Source organism: Durio zibethinus, chromosome 11 (genome assembly GCF_047325235.1).
Source record: "Durio zibethinus cultivar Kanyao isolate XHJ-2024 chromosome 11, ASM4732523v1, whole genome shotgun sequence".
NCBI lineage: Eukaryota > Viridiplantae > Streptophyta > Magnoliopsida > Malvales > Malvaceae > Durio > Durio zibethinus.
Window position 1 is genome coordinate 17,971,815 of NC_143172.1, and position 21,847 is coordinate 17,993,661.

Genomic DNA, 21,847 nt, shown 5'->3' on the forward strand with positions numbered 1-21,847 from the left:
ATGACACAATTATATATGTAAAAATTACATAAAATAAACTTTCCTCTTTTTTCTTTTATTTTTTGTATTTTCACTGCCTCTCCTTTTAAAATCTCTCTAAGGATTCAATTACAAGTTTGGGAATTGATTGGTTTAACTTTGCCACGTGATTAAATTTTATTCAATTAAGAGTTCAATTGAATCAAAATAAAATATCAAGAAATCGATTGATTGCAATAAAATGTTAAAAACTTAAATAATTTTTTAAATATAGTTCAGGGACATTTTTTATCTTTTAATCAAAAAAAAAAAAAAAAAAGAGTAATGAAAAGAAAAGGAAAGGAGAAAAGTGAAAAAAAAAAAAGAAAAGAAGAAAAGTATATTATATAGTCGTTAATTTCTCGTTGATATAGTAAGTATGATTGCAATTTATATTAGATACCAATATCATGTAATTTATACATGACAATTACTTAAATGATTTACTTTACCACTATAATCTTTATATATAATTTTACATACCAAGAAAAATAATTAAGTTAATTACTCAGATGATGGTATAAAATGCGAGTAGTCAATTAACGTTATCAAATGATTATTGGTCACCTCCTTTGTAATTTTTTCTTTTTTTTGTTTTAGGCACAAACCATTTTCCTTGATTTTTATTCAGTTGGTAGTCACCAGCATTATATGGACGATCAATGTTATGTATCAGGCTATCAGCCACTAGCTACGTCCTCAATATAACAAGCTACCAATGATCAATAACAATTCATCGCCACTCTCGATGATTACCTTGGCAAAATTGGATCACTGTAATTGTGTCCAAGACTGTTAATCAAATTAATATTAAATTAAAAAATATATTTTTTAATTTTAAAATTAGTATAAATTGTCTGATAGTGTGCATGTAAATATAATCTTTTTGATTATTTTCAAATTCATAGATCTGTTAATTGATTCTTTTTATTCAGTGATGAACTTGAAATAATTGAAATTCATCTATTAAATCTTAATTAATTCTTACATATAATGTGTATGCATTTTATTCTTACAACTCAAATTAGACAAATAGTAGGCTTCTGATATGAACATATCAATATATCTATATATCTATATCTATATATATATATATATATATATTTCTTATGGGTTCAATTTGTTCCGTTTAAAGCAGTGGATGAAACTTAACTTTCCCAAAAGTAGATGGCATGAGAGAGATAATTAAAATTTTAATTTGTTATTTAGGTTTAGAATATATACAGCATATAACAGCACTAAAGCTACCAATTAGAACTATAAAAAAAAGAAAAAAAGAAAAAAAAAGCTACAAATTCGGAAAGGGTTGGGGAAGCTGCATGAATCCCGACCTCAAGTACTCATTGTTTGCTATCACCTTCCAAGCGAAAAAAAAAAAAAAAAAAAAACTCATTTCCCTATTTTCCCTATCATGGGATCCTGCCCAACAATCCATGTAAAAGATGAGTTATGAAAATTGAATAGCAAGAATTAGTTCCTAAACCAAAGTTTATGTTGGAGTTATAACACTTAACAGGATCTCAGATTTTATTAGTAGCTGGGGGTAGGGATAAGAAAAAAATTTTAAAAAAAAAACCAAAAACTTATTTAATATTGTAATATTTGGTTTGGTTTCAATTAATTTTTTTCTCATTCGATTTATATTAAGTTAAAATATTAAATATTTTTATTAAATTCGGATTGAATTTCGGATCAAAAAATAAAAAATTAAAAATATTTGAATCAAATCAGATTATATATTTTATTAGTTTATATATATATATTAATTTTTTATAAAATAAAATAAAATAATTATTTTATATTTAAATATGTTTAAATATATTAAAAGTTATATTAAAAAATAAAAAATAAAATTTAAAAATCGATGAACTGAATCGAATTAGTAAAATTTAACAAGGATTGGATCAATTATAAAATAAATCAATTTGAATTCATATTGGATTTTAAAAATTTATAATACTAGATATTATTAAAAAAATTAAATCAAATTCAATTCTATCCAAACCATTATCACTTATAATCGGGAAGATTGGCATAAGGCTTTAGAATTTAAGAAACCTATTTATCATCATGTTTTCTTAATTAGGCCTAATTTTGGCTTTAGAATTTAAGATTTGTCATCATGTTTTCTTAATTAAGCCTAATTTAGATACGTGATGAGAGTTTTTTTATCAAGATGGAATCTGCATTTTATGGTTAAATCCCTTAATTGATCTAATTCCTCATCCATGCTCGTACAAATTTAAAAGTCCTTGTTAAACTTTCGAAAAGAAATTTCCTCTTTTCAATGTAATTAAGAAAAGGGAATCATAAAAGATAAAGGAGTTGGGCATCATGAGGAGAGTGCTAGGAGATGAAATAAAGAATTCAACAATTGGAAGTCTTGGGCACACTCCTTTATCTTTAAGCTCCTTAATTATTTTAATGATCATTGTTTGAGATTAACAAATAATTAAATTCAAGTGATCACTCACCCCTCTCAATGACATTGCTTTCTTTTTCTTGCAGTGATTAGTGCTTGCTCGATGAAATGAGTTGTTACACACCTAATTAATATTTTTTTAGGTAAAAGGATAAAAGATTTTCAAACAAAAATTTTATAATCATTTAAGCCTATGATATTTTACCATAATTATTAAATTTTAAATTTTTTATTTTAAATTTGTTGAACTTTTAAATATATTTTTTTAGTCAATTGAACTATTAAACATCTACTTTCACTTAATTAAATTATGAATTAGACAAAAATAATTAAATATTTTTTCTCTAATAAATGTTCAATTGATGAAAATAGATATTTAAATATTTAATGGATTAAAAAATAAAAATTTAAATGATTATTAAATTTTAATTTAAGAGTTTTTTTTTATCCTTTTGTCTTTTTTATAATGATAACCACTCATTGTAGAACAATTGATGTATTTAGAGAGAAAAAGATACGAAACAGCTAAGCTAATCTTTCAATTAATTTTTTCAAATCTTTATAAATCATAAGCCTGTAGAGTATATAGATTTCCCATAATTATATGAAATTCGGATCTCCGTTAAGATACTACCATCCTCATGGGCCATAAGAACACAATATTTATAAAAGAATGGTTTTTTTAATAAAAAATTATTTTGCGTGAAAGTGGTCATGGATTAAATTGAATCAGACTCAATTAATTTTAAAGAATTTTAATCAAAGCTAAGCTCAATCACTTATCGGATTCAAGAGATTTAAAAATTTAAAAATATATTAAAATATTAAATAAATATATTTTATAATTAAATTAATTCAAAATTCATTTTTATTAATTTAATAATACATCTGACAAGTCTGAATCCAAACTGAACAAATGATGCCGATGCTCAGCCCATAAAAAGATGTAATTAATCGCCAGTGGCAATTTTAAAATTCCATAGGGTTTTTTTTTTTTTTTTTTTTTTATCGATATGGAATTTGTACTTCAAAAACAATGTCAAGTGCATAACACATTTTTATAAATGAATGACAAACAAATTTATGTGAAGTAGTCAAGGCCTAGCTGAGGACGCGTTAAAATTGAGACTAGATATAGTTGTAGAAGATTCCTTTTAGTTTCCAGTCTAAAATTTGGCGTTCACATTCTAATTGCACTCTTATGCAACGTTTTACTAATCGGACCGATAATTAAATCGGTCGGACCATCCATTTCCTATTTAACCAATACGATTGGTTTAACCAGATGGTTCAATCGACTAGAGTATTTATTATTTTAATTTCAAGTATAGTATTAAACACTTATTAAATGTAGTAAATACATTTGTTTAATAATATTTCCAATCGAACCTAACCTGATTCAAGCTTCAAAAATCTTGTCCATAACTGGAACTGAGTCAAGCTAGACTCAGAGGTTGAGTGAGTAGTCCAACGCATTAAAGGTCTATGTAAAGGGACCGTTGTTATATTGAAAATTGAAAAACTCATTATCCTCATTATGCTTTCAATTTAACTAATGTAAGATTTCATTTTATCACTGTTTTAACTTTTAATACTCTCATTACTTATAGGAACAATGAAGACATGAACTTAATATGATAAGCATAACAAATTTATCACAGAAGGAACAACAAAGGAACATAACGCGTGTTTGATATCATGTGAAAATTTAAAATAAATATTTAATCTAAAATTAATTAATAATAAGTGAAATAACTCTTATTATATTTAAGTGTCTAAAATACATCTTATTTGAGATTTTATTTTATTTTATTTTATAATCTCTTTAATAATGTTTATATAACTTTTTTTGTCATTTTAAAAAAGAATATATTTCTTCTGCCAAATTCTTATGTTTGTAAGTGGAGATTTGATTTTCATTTATTTCGTAAAAAATGATTTTTGAATTTTTTTTTGAAAACTATTTATATTTTTTTAATTGAAAGAGATTTTTTGTTGTTTGGATGGGTTAATAAAAAATATTTTTCTTTATTTGATTGTTTTCTGAAATTTTTTTTTTCAAATAATATTAATATAATTATTAAAATATTAAAATTATTTATTATTAAAATATATTGAAATTATTTATTATTAAAATTATTAATATTCAAAAATAATTATATTTTAATAATAATATTTAATATTAAAATATTATGTTAATATAAAAAAACTTAAAATAAAACTATTTATTATTCTTCATATTATTTATTAATAATAAATTATTTATTAATATATTATAATATTGTTTATTAATATATGATTTATTAATATAATATTGTTTATGAATATATTATAATATTTTTATGAATATTTTTTATTAATATATTATATTAATAGTATATTATTTATTCATATAATATTATTTATTTATATAATATTAATTTTAAGTAAAATTATACTTAAAAATATTAATAAATAGTTATATTCATAAATAGCTCTTTTTTCAAAAATATATTTTTTATTTCAAATCTATAAGAAAATGTTTTAAAAAATAATCTGACCAATAAATTTTCTTCATTGAACAATTAATTTTTGTTAAATAAATATTTAAAAATATAAAAATTATTTTTCAAAAATTTTTTGTTTATGAAACAAACTAAGTCCTGGTTGTAGAACTAAATAATTGGTACTTTAATATTTATTAATAAAAAATAGCATTTTTGGGTAATTAACGATGATTTGATGTTTTGGCTTTTGTCCGCCTGAAATAATTCTCCATTCACCTGATCGTCTTCTGCGTCCCATGAAAATCCAATGCTTTTGTTCATTTGCCATAATTGCTATCCTCCATTATTAATTTCATAAATAAAGTAAGAAAAAATGGATAAAATCAATTGAATTATGAGAAGGGAATGCTATAGAAACGAAAGATAGACAATCTGACACGACACCAAAGAGAATTGAGTAATATTTAATGATATTTGATAACCAAAGCAATCCTCCAAAGTTGCAATGACTGAATTTTTTAATCTGCCTAGAATCGTTATGAGACGTGCAGAAAGGGACACCTGCCGAGTGCCGACGTAAGACTTGCTGTTGTAATTTCTGCAGTAAAAGGAAGAAAGTGCCCAAAACCAAAACTTTAACACGCTGCCAAGGCCAAGACCACGTTTTGCCACAGCTTGCCTTGGAAGAGATTGCGGGGAATCTTTTTATTTCGGGCCAATGAAAATTGAAAAGGTTGCGTTATCGCATGATGTTGAATTCAGAAATCAAATTCAATAATAATTTGTAAAAGAAAAAGACTCAAACTAAATATATACACGAAGGACTTCAGAAACAAAAATATTAAAACAAAGATTTAGGCGTATCTGCTTATTTAAACTTCTCATTATCCCTGGAAAGATACAGCTTTCAACCCCGGAAGAGTCTTTGTTCAATGTTTCCTTCTCATCAGAGTGATGACTTCCTGTACGAAATCTATGGTATTCCCCACCATGGAGATTTTGTGCAACAAAATCTGACATCTGGGGAAGCTTCAGTAGAGGGAAGTAATAGAATAGGAAAAGGCAAACGACCTAAAAATTTGGCTGCTGCTGCCAACAATAATGATGGGAATTATGCTACCGCCAATGATGCTAAGAAGATCTTGCGCAAGGAAATCGAGCGGCAAAGGAGGCAGAAAATGGCCAAGCTCTATGGCAAACTTCGATCACTGCTCCCTGTTGAGTCAATAAAGGTCAATGAACTGGTCTCTTTATTTATTTATTCCTTTTTTTCCTCCCCCATTTGTGTATTAACTTTACTAGGTTTTCTCAAGAAATAGCTAACCCTTTCCACATTGGTACATATTTATTAGTAGCCTTCAAAATTAGGTAGCCTTCTTTGGAGTTTGGAGATCATAAGTTTTTTTTTTTTTTTTCTTTATAGAAATACTTATATAATGCTAGGGTTTTCTTGATGGGGGGAGAGGGCTTACAGGGAAAGCGAGCTGTATCCGATCACATGAACGAAGCAGTGAATTACATAAAATATTTGAAGAAGATGATCCAGGAATTGAGTGTCAAAAGAGATAAGCTCAAAAAATTGTCCAATTTGAGTGCTTTGGATCAAGGGAGTAGTGCTAGTTCATCAGAAAACTGCTCGCCGATCAACTCATGTGTTGCAGTCCATCCTTATCAGGGCGGAGTGGAGATTGTGATAAATAGTGGCTTTGGAGACGAAAGCTGGCATCTCTCGATAATGATGCTGGTTATCCTTGAAGAGGGGCTTGACGTTGTCCGTTATGTCTCCAGCCAAACAAATGAAGGGTTTTTGCACACTATTCACTCTGAGGTGTATTTATATGTGGTTGTTCTTATTATATATTCATTCAAATTCCCCCTCCCTTCTTTTTTTCCCATAATTAATTTCTGGTTCTAGGATTTAGCATTGTTAATTATCTAATCCAAAACATGTGTTTTTGCTTTGTTGAAAATGTCTTGCAGGTTAGTGATCCAACTCAACTTGATCTACCCAGGCTGCAAACAAAACTAAATGATATGATATCATACCGAGATACGCTTATGAGTTATGACTGATGCTGTGACCGTTGCTCTATTGGCTTGCAAGGGCGTTCATACATATTATGAAGGCGGCCACAGCTAATATCTATAACTTAGCTTTTGGTACTTTGTTTTGCTATTCTATGACCTTCTAGTTGGAAATATCTGTAGTTGTATTGTTGGTAGGCGGTTCTGTGTGGAACAAGAAAATATAATTTTATCAATTATGTATCTCCTTGGAAATTAATTACTATTTCTAGGAAATGAATCCTGGGAGGAAACTATGGCTAGTTAAGTAAAACGGAAAATAAATTATGTAAAAAATAAATAAACATGTTCCATGATTGATTAAAAATTTTGCTTAATTTAAACATGTTCACCAACATTTTCATGTTCTTGGCCTAGCTGTGTAGTTTAATTGAAGTGATACCAGATACACTGGCAACTTTATGAGTCCAACTTGCTTTCATAACTTGTTGGTAAGTTGATTATTGCTGCAAGATAAGACTTAACGTTATTTTGATTTCTACTTTCAGTTCATGCACAGTAATTCTGAATTCTGATGAAATTTCATTATATAGGAATCATGTCCGGTATATGCCTTATGCAGATTTTGATTTTGTTTTGCTCTTTGAATTGTGATATGTGTTATATCATAATCTGTGGATGGTACTGATCTAGTGATCTACAATACCGATGGATACACTTTCTTTCTATTTTTGCATGCTTTTATGCACAGTCATGACACGGTTTTTGCCATACAGTACTGATCAATTTGGACAGATAGCAAGTTGAGTGGAAAAGGGGTTGTACTTGTTGGTGAAAGGAGATATAAGATCCAGGAAGTGATCAGCAATTGGAAATAGCAATCACTTGAGAAAAACATGAGATTTCTGATCCATATAACATGAGAATGACCATCACAATGAAGTGACGTTACAAAACTTTCGATGTAATAAGTTTGTAAAAACAAGCATAGCACGTTTAAATGAATGAAGTATCTAGTTAGCTTAGATTATAGTTGTTAGGAACATTTATTAGTCAAAAGGGTATTATGATTTTTTTTTTCTTTGTTAGAGTGTACCAACAAACAATTTAATGCTTACTTGACATATTTAATGTCACATCAATTCGATCATTCGTTATTGTCCTCGTAAATCTCTCTTTTTACTTATAAATATGAATATTTAAGTACTATCGTTCCTATCCATCTTATTCACAGTTCTTAAATTTTTTTTTTAACTTTTTTTGTATCAATTTTTGCTTTACGTGATGGAATGCAAACATAAAAAACATTTATTATTTTTGTTTTTAATCGCTTTCTTCTCTTTTTTGTCTTTCCAAAATTACCTTCAAATCGGAATTCGGTACAAAAAATAGTCTTTAGGTATATATTGCATTAACTAGTAAGAACCGGATCAAATTGAAACTTGAATTGATTAAGAAAGGGCAGTTTATCGAAAGAGAGGGATTATCCGTTGTCTATATCAACTTTTGGACCAAAAAAATGTAGTCAAATCAACACAATCATTTCACCATTAAGGAATATCAAGTTTCCTATTCTACAAGTTGTTTATACAGATTCCATTCTGATTTGTCTCAAAAGGTAAAGGCTCCAACTGATCAGTGATCAGCAAAAACTGTTGCCTAGTGCTACGCGTTCCCTCTAGCCATCTCGTTCCCTCTTGCCTTTACTCTCCAGAGAAAAAGAAAAATCATCGTAATGATTATTTTTATCCAGATGAGGAAGTTCAAGGGGAGGGATGGGCATTTTGAAACATTTGAGCTTAACATTTGTTAAAAGTGGCATAAGCTATTAGGCCAAATTTTAATTGTTAAAAGTCTTATTAATGGTAGTTTTTTACATATTTATGTATATGTCTGTTTGTATACTGTATGCCTCCTTCCTTCTTTTTGGATTTGACAAGTTCATAGATATGTCTGGCTTTTTTAAGCTATAACAGGAGATATTAATGATTGATAGGGCTACAAACTTTTCTATCTCTATCTCTCTCTTTTTTTTCTCATTGTTAGTGGAACGACTCTCATGTTAACTAAGAAAGTTGACATAACACGCATAAGCAAAGCAACGTAATCTCAGTCTGAGCTTGATTGTAGATAATGACAATTTTTGTATTCATGTCGAATTTTTTTTATGTCAGACACATGTAAAACATAAATGTTATTATATTACAATTTGTAATGACACACGAAATATAAAACATATTAAGCAAGGCTTTGACAGAAGTAAAAGTGAGCCCACTTTGTACGTTAATTATCAAGGCACACGATATTATTTCACTTTATGTTGACGATTTTGATGTACATATGAAGTGAACAAAAGCAAGATGAAAGAGTTCAAGATTAAGACAATGAAGAGATTTGAAATAAATGATTTGGGAATTCTACGTCATTTCCTTGGTATTGAGATTCATCAAAATGGCAATGATGTATTTATTTTCCAAAGGAAGTTTGCTGAAAAGATCTTGAAAAAAATTGTAATGGATGATTGAAAACCATTAATACCCTTAGTGATGAGTGAAAAACTAAAGAAAGAAATAGAGAAAGTAAGGTGGATGAAAGTCTATATAGAAGTTTGATAGGAAATCTAATTTATCTCCCTGCTTGAAGGCCTGACTTTGCTTAATGTTTGTAACAAGTCTACTCTAGATTTATGAGTAATCCTAGCCACATTCATCTTGAAGCAGCCAAAAGAGTGCTAAGGTATGTTCAAGGGACAACAAGTAGGGAATTAGATATGAAAGAAGTCCTAAGTAGAAGTTGTTTGGCTATAGTGACAATGATTGGGCTGATTGTGTTGATAACATGAAAAGCACTTCGGGTTATGCATTTCAAGAGTATTTTTTTGGTTTTCAGAGAAGCTGCAAATTGTGGCTCAAACCTTCTGCTGAAGCAGAATATGCGGCAACAAGGCAATTCGTCAAGCAATGTGGATGAAAAGAATCATGGAAAATGTAGGTGAGAAGAAAAAGGAAGCTATGGTAATTAATTCGTTGTGACAACAAATCTGCTACAGCAATGACTAAAAAACCCAGTTTATCACAGCAGCACCAAGCATATTGCAATCAAACATCATTTCATTCGAAAATCAATTGAAAAAGGACAAGTGCAGCTTGTGTTTTGCAAGTCTGAAGAGCAAATGCCAGACATTTTCACAAAGGCCACTAACGAGTAAAATTCCAACAATTAAAAGAAGCCTAAATTGGGAGTTACGAAGCAGCACGTTAAGGGGAACATGTTAAGTAATGTGCGGTGCAGTAAATATATTAAAGTTAATGTTAACATCAGTTAACTTTTTGGCTAGTTAAAGGTTTATTTATGTTATATTATTTACATAGCAGTACTTGATTTTAGACACTTGAACAGCTTAGATGCCCTACATTCTAGGATAATACCGTAGTGTATACGCTACTATGAAAAAGTCTACTATGAAAAAGTGAGAAAAAAGATTCAAAAGAGGCTGCCCTGCATCTTTATGTTCTGTTTTTTTTGCTGCTGTAATGGCAGCAATGATTTACTTCATTAAAGTCATTTACTTTGTTTTTAGCGTAAAAGGAGTCTTTTTACCAGCTAACACTAAGACTGAGCCTCATCCACCCAAGAATGGAATATGGAGTAAGCCTATCCAGAAAACTTGAGGTTTATTTAGTCTTAAACACATTAATTATAAGTGGATGCAACTGTATATACTCCAGACTTGGAAGTCTTCCTCTCAGTCATTTTTGAAGCTGGTCCCCGTGTGATCAGAGAGCTAGCAGTATCACTAAGTTTTAAGAGCTTTTTCCAGCTCCAACTTCAAGAGCTTGCAGTAAAGATTTGCCAAAAGCCCTTTATATTAATTTAACCAAGATTTAATATCAAAGTAACTAATAGAAAAAGGAAAGTTGGGAGAAAAAAATGCCATAAACATTATCAATTTTAGGATCTTTTCAACATAGTAACGAGATTGAGAACAGCGAAGGTAGCGAGATTGATAGGTCAATTGTAAAATTGAGAGTGATAAGATTGAAACCGGTGGGGAGACAAAATGCGTTTTGAGTAAAAACACTGATGGTGATGATGTGAGATGTGATTAGAGGAAAAAGTGTTCATTAAGAACATTATGCCGAAAGTGTAAAAATAAATTATTTTAATGTATATTTTCTATTTCATTTTGCATTTTTATGAATTTCAAACATCTTTATTGAATAAAATATATTAATATATTTTATTATATTAACATAATAATTAATAAGAAATTTTCAAAAATATTAATGCATTATTTATATTAATATAATGCTTAATAGTAATAATTAGTAAAAAATTATTTTGAAAGTCTTAACACATAATTTCTTACTAACTTAATTCTTAATATAATAATTAATAAAAAATATTAACACATTTTTCATATCATATTAAAATAATTCTTAATATATTTATTAGTAAAAAATATTTTCTTAAATATTAACACATTATTATATGTTTATAAGTAATATTAACACATTATTTTATGTTTATAAGTAATAAAATAATGAATATTTAACATGTCAACTTTATTTTTAATTTACCTTATTACACATTTATTTATTGACATGTATAAGTATTTTCTTATTTTTAGCTATTAAATATTTAGCAATAACTTTTTATTTTTACTTAATTAATATATTAACAATTAATTTGGAATTTTATTTCTTTGCATTTATTTTAGCTTACTTATATTTTTTGTAAATATGTGTTATTATTTTTTTTAGTTTTATTTTTTTAGTATATATTTATATATTTATAAAACTTAATTTTATATTGTTATTCATGAACGGAAATAAAAACTTTATTTATCAATTTATATAATTATATAATTTATTATTAACTATTTATCTCTCAAAAAAGCATTACTTTCAGCAAAAATTATAAATAAATTTTAAAAATTGAAAATTGAAAATTGTTGAGATTGGCTCAACATCCAAAGGTGGCAGATCGGGTCAGAATCAACCAGATTAGGCTACCTTGGAGGCCAGCTAAGATCAACTGGAGCGACTGTGCTCAGGCGCGGCGGTGGCCACCAAAAATGGTGAGATTTTCGGAAGGAAAATATGTGGAAAATTATGGAATTATGGTCGCTATATCGACAAAAATTACATTCAAGGTCGTCACCAACTTTTAGACGATCTGGGGAATGGGTCGATATGGTGGTGCAGCGAATGAAGCGGTAGGGGAGAATCGACGAAAAAAATGAAAATCATTCTGACATCTACCTTATGGACTAAAGGGCAAAAATGAGAATAAACATAGTTATTTTTGACAAAATGGGAAGGTTGAAAAGTTGTAAGGAAAGATCTATTTACATCCACAAAAATTTTTTACACCCCATTATTAAATATATCCTATATTTAAAATATAACTTTTTATTTTTTCTAAATACACTCCATCTCAACATTACATTTTTCTTCATATCTTTTTTACTCTCTACTTCATTTTGTCACTCTCAATCCGAATTCAATTTTAAATTTAACCCTTAAATCATCAAAGTAACCCCTAAATCACAAGTTTTATGAGTATTTCATTCATTGTAGATAAGATTTCAAGATTTTTGTTTATTAATTTGGTTGAAGTCATACAAAAGTTAAGATTTTTACAAAAATTTTTTCATCATAATCATAGTTTTCAAAATTGGATTTTAAGAGTTTTAAATATCAAATGAAGCTTAAGTAAGGTGTAAAATTTTTTTGTCAAAATAAATTTTATCGAAAATAAATTTTTGAGAGTTTAAAAATTTTGAAAAATTCATTTTTGAGAGATTTGAAGGCTTCTTTGAAATGGATTTTCAAAAACCTTTTAAAACTCTCATAAATAGATTTTCAAAAGCCTTAAATATGAGATGTAAAAATGATAAAATTATAATTTACTCAAAGATAAAATTAGTATTTTATATATGAATATTTTTGAAGAGAATATGAAGGAGTGTGAAGAAAAATTCTAATGGTGTATTTAGAACCACTCATGTTGTAAAATTGAATATTTTGAAGGGAGGTTCTAAATCTACTCCCATTTTGATTTTCACATCCCACTTTTGTTTCAAAACTTTTTTGTATAATAAAATTACTTAATTATATTTTTATAAGTTTTTGGATATCTATATCTAGTAAGTTATATAACTTACCGAATTTGCATACTAATGTTAAGTAACGTTTTAAGAAAAGTTATAATAACAAATTTATTATAAATTTTTGTTAATTGATGTAATGAAAAAGTCATTATTAGAAATGAATCATAAATTTTAAAATTAATAAAAAAATTTGATTTTACTATTTTGACTTTAAAAAAAGAATAAAGTTTTACGAGGCTTTAATTAAATATTTTATTTCTTGATGTTACGAGAGATGATAAAAGAATTATCAAGTTTGATCAATATTTAAGAGTTGAAACTCTTAAAATTGTACAAGTAATATTACTAAATACTACACAATTTTATCAAAATCTAATATACTAACTAGAGAAATCTATCATAATAAATAAATAAAGAAGTTTCTCTAAGAAGTTCAATTTAGATAAAATTATTATATAATTTCAAAAATCGATAACAAGAAAAAATATTTCTTAAAAAGAAATGATAAAATTTAAATCTCTAAAAAGAAAATTGCATTTACTATTTTATTCTTAGTTTAATTAAAGTCTAATAAGATTTTATTTTTTTCTAAAATAAAATAATAAAATAAATGTTTTTTAATTTTAATAATTTTTTTAATAATAACTTTTTCATTATATAAATTAATTAAATTTTTAGTCAAATTTCTTTTTTTTATAATATTTTTAAAGTTTTAAAAGCTATCTCTTCGAAAATTTATTCTCGGAAAGTTGTATAACTTATCGTATATGGATATTTAAAATTTTATAAAAAAATAATTAAGTAAATTTATTTTTAAAAATAAAAAAAATAGATATGAAAAGAAAAACAAGTGAATTTAGAAAACTCTCTATTTTGAAGAGTGAAACTTAATAAAAAGAAATTTAAAATAGATATGAAAAAAAAAAATGGCGGGCTCATTGAACCTTGGGAATTATTAGAACAATTATAGAAAGTTGGCCCAAACAATACCTTGAGCCCAAAGGTTCAAACCACACTTACTTTACTGCTCTTCCATTTTTATTTCCCAGATAAAGAGGTTAAAATCACCCATACTTCCTGTTTGGAATGCAAAATTTGTCAACATCTACCGTAACCTTTTGGACCCCTCGTTTTCAATTTGATCTAAAAGCTAGTAATAATGGATTAAAGCCTTCGCGTCGAATGATTCCTCTTGGAATGGATTTGTTACGGCTAATTGTCCTTGATATATGGCGTTTTTTAACTAATTCAAACTTAAAGTTCAAGATCATACGGTTAAGATCTTTTAATTGAATTTGCATCATGCCCTCAGTATGATATGGTCAACCAAATCAATGCTCCAGATACATTGACAGCTGTTGTTAGATTTGAAGGAGTCCCTTTCCATCTAACTAAAAGAAATTGTATAATTAAAATCATCATTATCATATTACCAATTGATTAATCGTGCTGTATGTCATACAGAATAAATAGAATAACTACTAAGAATGTTTAATAAGTGATGGAATAATTTGATATTTCCAATGAGAAAACAGATTAACGCGAAACGACAAGAACAAAAATTAAATTAGCTTAATTCAAGCTGTTTATACTAGAAATTTATATTCTTCATCTTGTTTTTACGCACCATCATACTCCAAACTCCTTGAATTCCCTAGGCTGTCTTTTGTCTTCAGTGCAATAAAGCTATTTTCTTCTTCAGAAATCTCCGATCGGTACTAATTGCATGCTGCTTTTTATCCCCAACCCTGTTTAATTTTTTGTTTGACAATTCACCTTTCCTCACTCTTAACCTTTCCGCCACAGAAATTATGAACTGGAGATGTTTCTTCTGTTGCATCTATCAAGAAAAAGAAGAGATCAGGTAGGCTTTTCTTATGTACATGTAACAGTTTTGACAAGAGCATTTCTGGGTTAATTTGCAATTGCTTTTTGATTTTTTTTTTCTTTTGCTTTCAGCCACAGGGTGAATAAGAGCAGGGAATACCCCTGGGAAATATACACTCTCAAGAAGCTTCTGCACGCAACAAACAACTTCCACAACGATAACAAGATAGGAGAAGGCGGCTTTGGAAGGGTATATTGTGGTCGTACAAGTGAAGGCGTCGAGGCAATCATATGTTCTGTTCTCTATTGCTTAATCTCCATAGCTAGTTGAAACCAACAAATTAGTTATATATGGTAGATACCTATAAATTGGTTTTTTTTTTTTTTTTTGTTAATTATGTGTAGCAAATGTGGTGTTGCAGATAGCAGTAAAACGACTCAAGGCGATAAGTGTAAAGGTAGAGACTGAATTCGCAGTGGAAGTGGAGATACTTGGGAGGGTGAGGCACAAGAATTTGCTAGGTTTGAGAGGGTTTTATGTCGGCGGGGATGAAAGATTAATAGTCTATGATTACATGCCTAACCATAGTTTGATAACCCATCTGCATGGCCAACTTGCCGCCGATTGCTTACTCGATTGGCCACGTAGACTGAGAATAGCCATCGGTTCAGCCGAAGGTCTAGCGTAAGTTAAACTAAGCTTTCTTTTCTTCCTTTTCTTTTTTGTGAAAAAAAATACCGTTCTTAATTTGCAAGAATCGTACGTAATTATTCTTCAAATTGTTCACATATGGTTCATGCCAAAATAAAGCAAGATTATCAACATACTAATATAAATCAAGATTTGTATTGTGTTCCATGAAGCTGACATGGTGAGATTTTCCATATTGTTTATTTTAAATTAATTATTGAGATGAAATATTATTAATTGATTCACCTATTTAATATATAAAATTTATTTTTGATATACTATCAATGTATATATTTTTAATAAAATAAAATAAAGTTTAAGTATATTTTTAGAATTAAATGTATTTATTTTTAAGATTTTAAAATTTTAAAATTAATTTTTTATGAGTTGTCATGATTCAGTTATAATATATATTATCTATACCCTAACAATATAACATATATAAACTCATATATATATATATATATATAATATGTTTGTGAGGCTGTGTTGCTAATTAGTTTAAAATTTAATTAGCTAAAGTTGTCTTTAAATGTATCCTTTTATTTGTTTTTTTTTACTTTTTTTTAAGGTACTTGCATCATGAGGTCAAACCTCACATAATACACAGAGACATAAAGGCCAGCAATGTTCTTTTAGATACAAACTTTGAAGCAAAAGTTGCTGATTTTGGATTTGCGAAGCTTATACCAGATGGTGTTACTCATATGACAACTAGGGTCAAGGGAACTCTCGGATATTTGGCGCCTGAATATGCAATGTGGGGAAAAGTTTCCAAGAGTTGTGATGTTTATAGCTTTGGCATTTTACTTCTAGAGATCGTAAGTGCGAAAAAACCATTGGAGAAACTCCCTGGTGGGGTGAAGCGTGACATAGTGCAATGGGTCACCCCATTTGTGCAAAAGGGTGCATATGATCATATTGCAGATCCGAGGTTGAAGGGGAAGTTCGATCGTGCTCAGCTTAAATCTGCAGTGGCGATTGCATTGAGATGCACCGACAGCAATCCGGATAATCGACCTAGCATGTTAGAAGTAGTGGAGTGCCTTAAGGGTGGTGTCAGGAGAAGAAGAAAATCGGTGACTAAAATTGAAGACATGGTTGAAAAAGAAGATGGAGATAATGATGAAACTTTTTATGATTTTGAAGGGTTTAGAATGGCACAATCTGATTTAAGGAGAAAAAGGGCACGTTCAAAAAAGATTTGAATGCTCAATTTATTGTTTCTTTGTGTATTTAATTTGTAAGAAATTGTTAATCTATTGGGTACTCTCTAATGTTATGTTAGTTAAGTGTCATACCGTATCGGTCTGAGGACTCGATCGTTAGATGTAATTTCTCAGGAATTGTCATCAATTTTTTTTGTTTAGATACGATTGATCACTAACTTGAAATTACCTCTTTTAAAGAGATCATAAATTCAGTTAAGACTTTATAAAAAGAATAAGTTTGAATAAGCGTTACAGAATTAAGTTTGAGAGGACGGTTATGCATGAGAAAGTATTAGTACCTCTACAACATTCGTCAGAAATGATACCAAGTAATTTTGTGTTGCACTAAATTGGTCTTTAATTAAATGGTTTTTTGTTTTGTTTTGTTTTGATTTTTATTATTTAAATATAAAAAATTTTGTAAGATTTTTCTATCATTTTGGTAAAATCTCTAGAAAATTTTTCTCACTTCAAAAGTATTTAGGAAACCCATTCATTTCCTTGAAGGGGCTCTATTGTTGGATTGATAAAAAAAACTTTTATAATTTATTTTTTAAACCTTTTTATAATTTTATTAAAATTTTATATTCTAAATTTTCTACCATTCTAATAAAATTTAGAAATATTTTATTTTTCTAAAAATTTCTTTTAAGGAACAGTTGTTCATAATCCTTTAGAATTTGATGAAAACTTTTTATTATTTTAAAAACGATTTAAATCATAAATTATCCAACATTCTGAAATAATTTAGATTGAAATATTTTTGTTTTATTTCATTTTTTAAAAAATTACTCGTTCGTAATTGGCTAAATAATCAATTTAGGATTAAATGCTTGCGTCGTTATTCAATTCAGAACTAAATGTTTTAATTTATATAAATAAGGATAAAACGTTAAGGGTTGTAACAATTTAAGAATTTTTTTAGACAAAAAATTTTGGATGAAATGCATACTCCGTAGTATAGCGTCACAGGCTTAATATCATGTTGACTTTTTTTTTTTTTTTGCTAATTTGGCTATTTAGTTGGCACACATAGTTTTTCACTTTCATTTTTTTTCCACTTTTCTCTCTACCACTTCATTCTCTTTCTCTCACATCCATTCTCCCTTATCTTTCAAATCACATTCCTTTGAAAAGTATCAGATATGAATCCCGGACATATATAAGAGTGAAGTTTATGCTCTTATTGTAGATAAACGATTAGTATCTAAAGGTAGTTTCAATTAAATTTTTTTTTCTCATCAATATAGCAACTCTGCTACAAAATAATAAAAATTTGAGAAAAACAGAGACATAGAACAAAAACAAAATTTGTTATGAAATGGTTATGTGAACGATGTAGACACCCAATTTGGTCTAGGCCTAGATCAATTGGGCCTGGTCCAAATGGGTAGGCCAATTTATTTTTATTTTGTATTTTATATATATTTCTTTTTTGTATTTTATGTATTATGTATTTATTTATTTATTATTACTATTTGTTAATATATATTTATTATTTATCTGTTAATATATATTTATTATTGATCTATTTATATATTATTATATATATGTATTTATTATTATTTATCTACTTATATATTATTATTATTTATCTATTAATATTTTATTTATCTAATTTTTTTTTTAATTATCTATTAACAAATTTTATTTGATTTGATTTTCTTTTTCTTTTTATTCGGCTGAGATTGGGATGGAATTGGGAATTCTACCGTGGATTTGAGTTTCAATTAGAGTCCATATTGGATTTAAGGATCGAATCCCAATCCAAGAAAGAGTTGGGATTGATCAGAAACTCTTCTGATCAATCTTTATAAATAGATCCACGAATCAAAGGACCAGGACACACAGAAACACAGACACATATAAGAAACAGAAGCTAAAAAAGGGTTTTGATACGTTAGAATAGCTCTAGGAATTGGTGAAAATTTTTTAGAATTTTTGGTGAATTTTTTTTCTGGAAATTTCTGGAAAATTTCAAAATTCAGGTTGAATTTTTTGGTGAAGTTTGAATTTTTCAGTGACTTTTCCGGTCAAGTTTTTTCGACCATCTACCTAGTTTTCGACGATTATTTCCAGAAATCGACCAGCTTTTCGGTGAACTTCCGATGAAAAACTCAAATTTCGATGAAAATTTCTAAAATCCAACGAGAATTCAATCGGAGTTCTTCGTCTGTTTAGAGAGAAGGGAGAGGAAATGAAGGGAAGAGAGAGAGAGAGTGAAGGCTCGATCAGCTGAAAAATAGAGGAATTAACCTTTTATACTTGTTGAAAAGGACGTCGTTTTGGCGTTACTATGCCTAGAGGATCCGCGCATTTTAAAATTGGGTGACCCGACCCGAGCGTCAACCCATTTTGGACTGATTGTGACCTGACTGTGAGCCGTTTCCAAAGCCAAGCCGAGCTGAGCCAAGTCGCGTCTTCGAACCATCATTTCTTCCTCAAGCCGAGTCGAGCTGGGCCGCTAAGCCGATCTGTTTTCAGGTTTTTTTTTCATTTATTTATTTATTATTATTATTATTATTTATTAGATTTGTTTAGTATTTTTTATTTTATTTTATTTCTATTTCATTTTTATTTTATTTTATTTATTTATTTTTATTTTATTATTTTCTTTAAATAAAATTTGAAAAAATATTTTTAAGGAAAAGTTGAAAGTATTAATTTTCCTTGAAAATAATTTTTTCTAAAAAATATTTTGGGAAAAAGTTGAAAGTATCAATTTTCCTTGTACAAAAGCAATAATGTTTTTTCTTTTTCTTTTTCATTTTCTTGAACTTTCTTTAATGTTAAATAATCTGACGATGGAGCCTCTGCAAGTGAAACAGTAGTTTTCTTGCATACTCTTGAGGTGAGGGAATTTTCTCAATTTTTTTCTAAAAGTATTAGAGTCAATTGAGAATAATTTCTAATAATTAATTACTTAGTAAATTTTTAAGGCTTATTGGATAACACAAAATTAAGCTGGTACCATCTTTCGATTGGCGTTGTGAGGGTGCTATAACCTTCCTCACACGTAACCGAACTCTTAAACCTTGTTCTGGTTAGTAGACTCGAACCTATTCTTTTAGGAACTCTTAAACTTAGGTGTTCCCTGAAATGATAGATTCATTAGGTGGCCAATCGCACCTAGATAAAAAAGATTGGTGGCGACTCCTTCAAGTCAATGTCTAGCGATAGATGCCCGGATCTAGACATTTTGATAGCTTGACGACTCCACTGGGGACATGTCGAGAGTCAAGCCAGTAAATAAATTTGTGTTATCCAAAAGCCTAATAAAAATGGAACCTTTTGTATAGATTCTTTTATTCATTCATGTTTATTTACTTTATTAATTATGTCATTCATATGCATATGCATAGCATGAGCTCTATACCCGAGCTACGTCCCTCTAAGAGGGAGTAAAGTACCTATTACTTTCGTGAGGTTTAATGCCTTCGCAGTAGCTAGCGAAATACTCCCACTCAAATTGAACTTTTTTCGTTTGTAGTCTGTAATGGGTGAAGATTAGGGTGCCTTACTAGTTTGTAATGGATAATGATGTAAGGAGCAATTTGGGAACTTTTAAACTTTAACCTTAAACCACATATAGTGAACCTTAAAAATGCTTAACCTATAGATAGAGCCATCATTCTTCCCTTTTAGAATTAACCAGAAGCATAAGGTTTATTCCTCTTATTTTGTGTGATATTTTAATTTACTTAGTTATTTATTTATTCTTTTTTTTTTGGGCATACTAACCTTTTCTCTCATTCATTTGCATTAGTTTATGCTCATATCATAAAGTTGCATAAAGAACATTTGCTTGAAAGACGGTCTTCAACAAAAATTTTTTATGGACTCCATAGAACGACTAGTTTACTTTTCATCTGTATTAGCACCTTGTGAGTCACCCAACGAAGTAAGGGTCCAGTAAAAAAGATTCAACTAAAGATGGGTGATTGTTTACCAATCAGATATGATTATACCTTATCTCAAGAAACATATATCTTTTTTAAACAGAATAATCTAAAGGATTTGATTGATATATGGAAGAAGATGAGTCCGTCAAGACAAGAGCAATTTTGCCAGAGACACGGTCATATAGCACACCTTCTAGTAGTAGTTTCGACGATCAACTAATCAAAGCTGTAGCACAATTATGGGATCCTGCATACAAGTGTTTTATCTTCAATGAAATTGATATGACACCAACCATCGAAGAATATTCGACTTTGTTAGGTTTACAACTCAAAGCTTCGGATAAGATATATATCAAAAAACATAAGTCAAGATTTCGTAAGGGTTTAGCTCAACTCATGGGGATAGACAAAGAAGTTATGATTCTCATACAAAGAAGAAACAAGAATAAGTTTGCCTACCTTGAAAGTTTTTTCATGAGTTTCTAGTGCAACATGCCAATGAAGAATAGGGGTTAGATATATTTGCCTTAGCCATATACGGAATGGTGATATTTTCGAAGATCTTGGGTTACATTAAAAAAATGGTGGTTTCTTTGAGAGTGTGATTAACGGTTGTAAACCTTTAATGGTAATATTAGCAGAGACTATCAGATCTTTGAGTTACTGTCGTCGGAATGGAATGCGCTTTATAGGCTACATACAATTATTATACTTATGGATGAAAAGCCATTTTGAATGGGGAAAAAGTACTTTCTCAAAGCTTTATATTCGTAATCGAGCTCCGATCAAGGAATTCTATGAAAGTGGATGGTCAGAATAAAAGTCTAAAAAGGAATGGATAACTTTTCTACAAAAATTAACCAGTGTCGAAGTAAGATGGTTGGACCCATGGATGAATCGTGAGCCTATGTTGTATCAATGTGGGGATAATACAATGGTCCTACTTCTAGGTTTATGGGGAGCGACAAATTATGCACCACTCCTAGTGAGAAGGCAATTTGGGACAGAACAGTTCATTCCTATGACATATGGGCTTCATCAGTTAGATTTCTCTTACAGTCAGCCAAAAGCATTTAAGAGGATGAATGAGATGATTAAAGCATGGAAAAATCCCCGAAGAGTGAGTCTTGGACCGTTTACTGATAAAGTC

General features: G+C 28.9%; 1 protein-coding gene and 1 pseudogene across 1 annotated transcript; both read left to right on the forward strand.

Moving 5' to 3' along the window:
* The first annotated feature begins 5,788 nt into the window (after window positions 1-5,788).
* Window positions 5,789-7,253, forward strand: LOC111291138 (transcription factor bHLH118-like). Its single transcript, XM_022882745.2, has 3 exons — window positions 5,789-6,158; window positions 6,401-6,754; window positions 6,907-7,253. The coding sequence occupies exons 1-3, from the start codon at window positions 5,859-5,861 to the stop codon at window positions 6,997-6,999; spliced, it is 747 nt and encodes a 248-aa protein (XP_022738480.1). The 5' UTR covers window positions 5,789-5,858; the 3' UTR covers window positions 7,000-7,253.
* An 8,498-nt stretch (window positions 7,254-15,751) lies between these two features.
* LOC111290221 (putative receptor-like protein kinase At2g42960 pseudogene) lies at window positions 15,752-16,880 on the forward strand (annotated as a pseudogene).
* Window positions 16,881-21,847: the final 4,967 nt, after the last annotated feature.

Coding starts and splice junctions, on each gene's coding strand:
- LOC111291138 (XM_022882745.2), top strand. CDS start 5,859: ATGTTTCCTTCTCATCAGAGTGATGACTTCCTGTACGAAATCTATGGT. Junction 6,159..6,400: donor TCCCTGTTGAGTCAATAAAG/GTCAATGAACTG, acceptor GAGGGCTTACAG/GGAAAGCGAGCTGTATCCGA. Junction 6,755..6,906: donor TGCACACTATTCACTCTGAG/GTGTATTTATAT, acceptor AATGTCTTGCAG/GTTAGTGATCCAACTCAACT.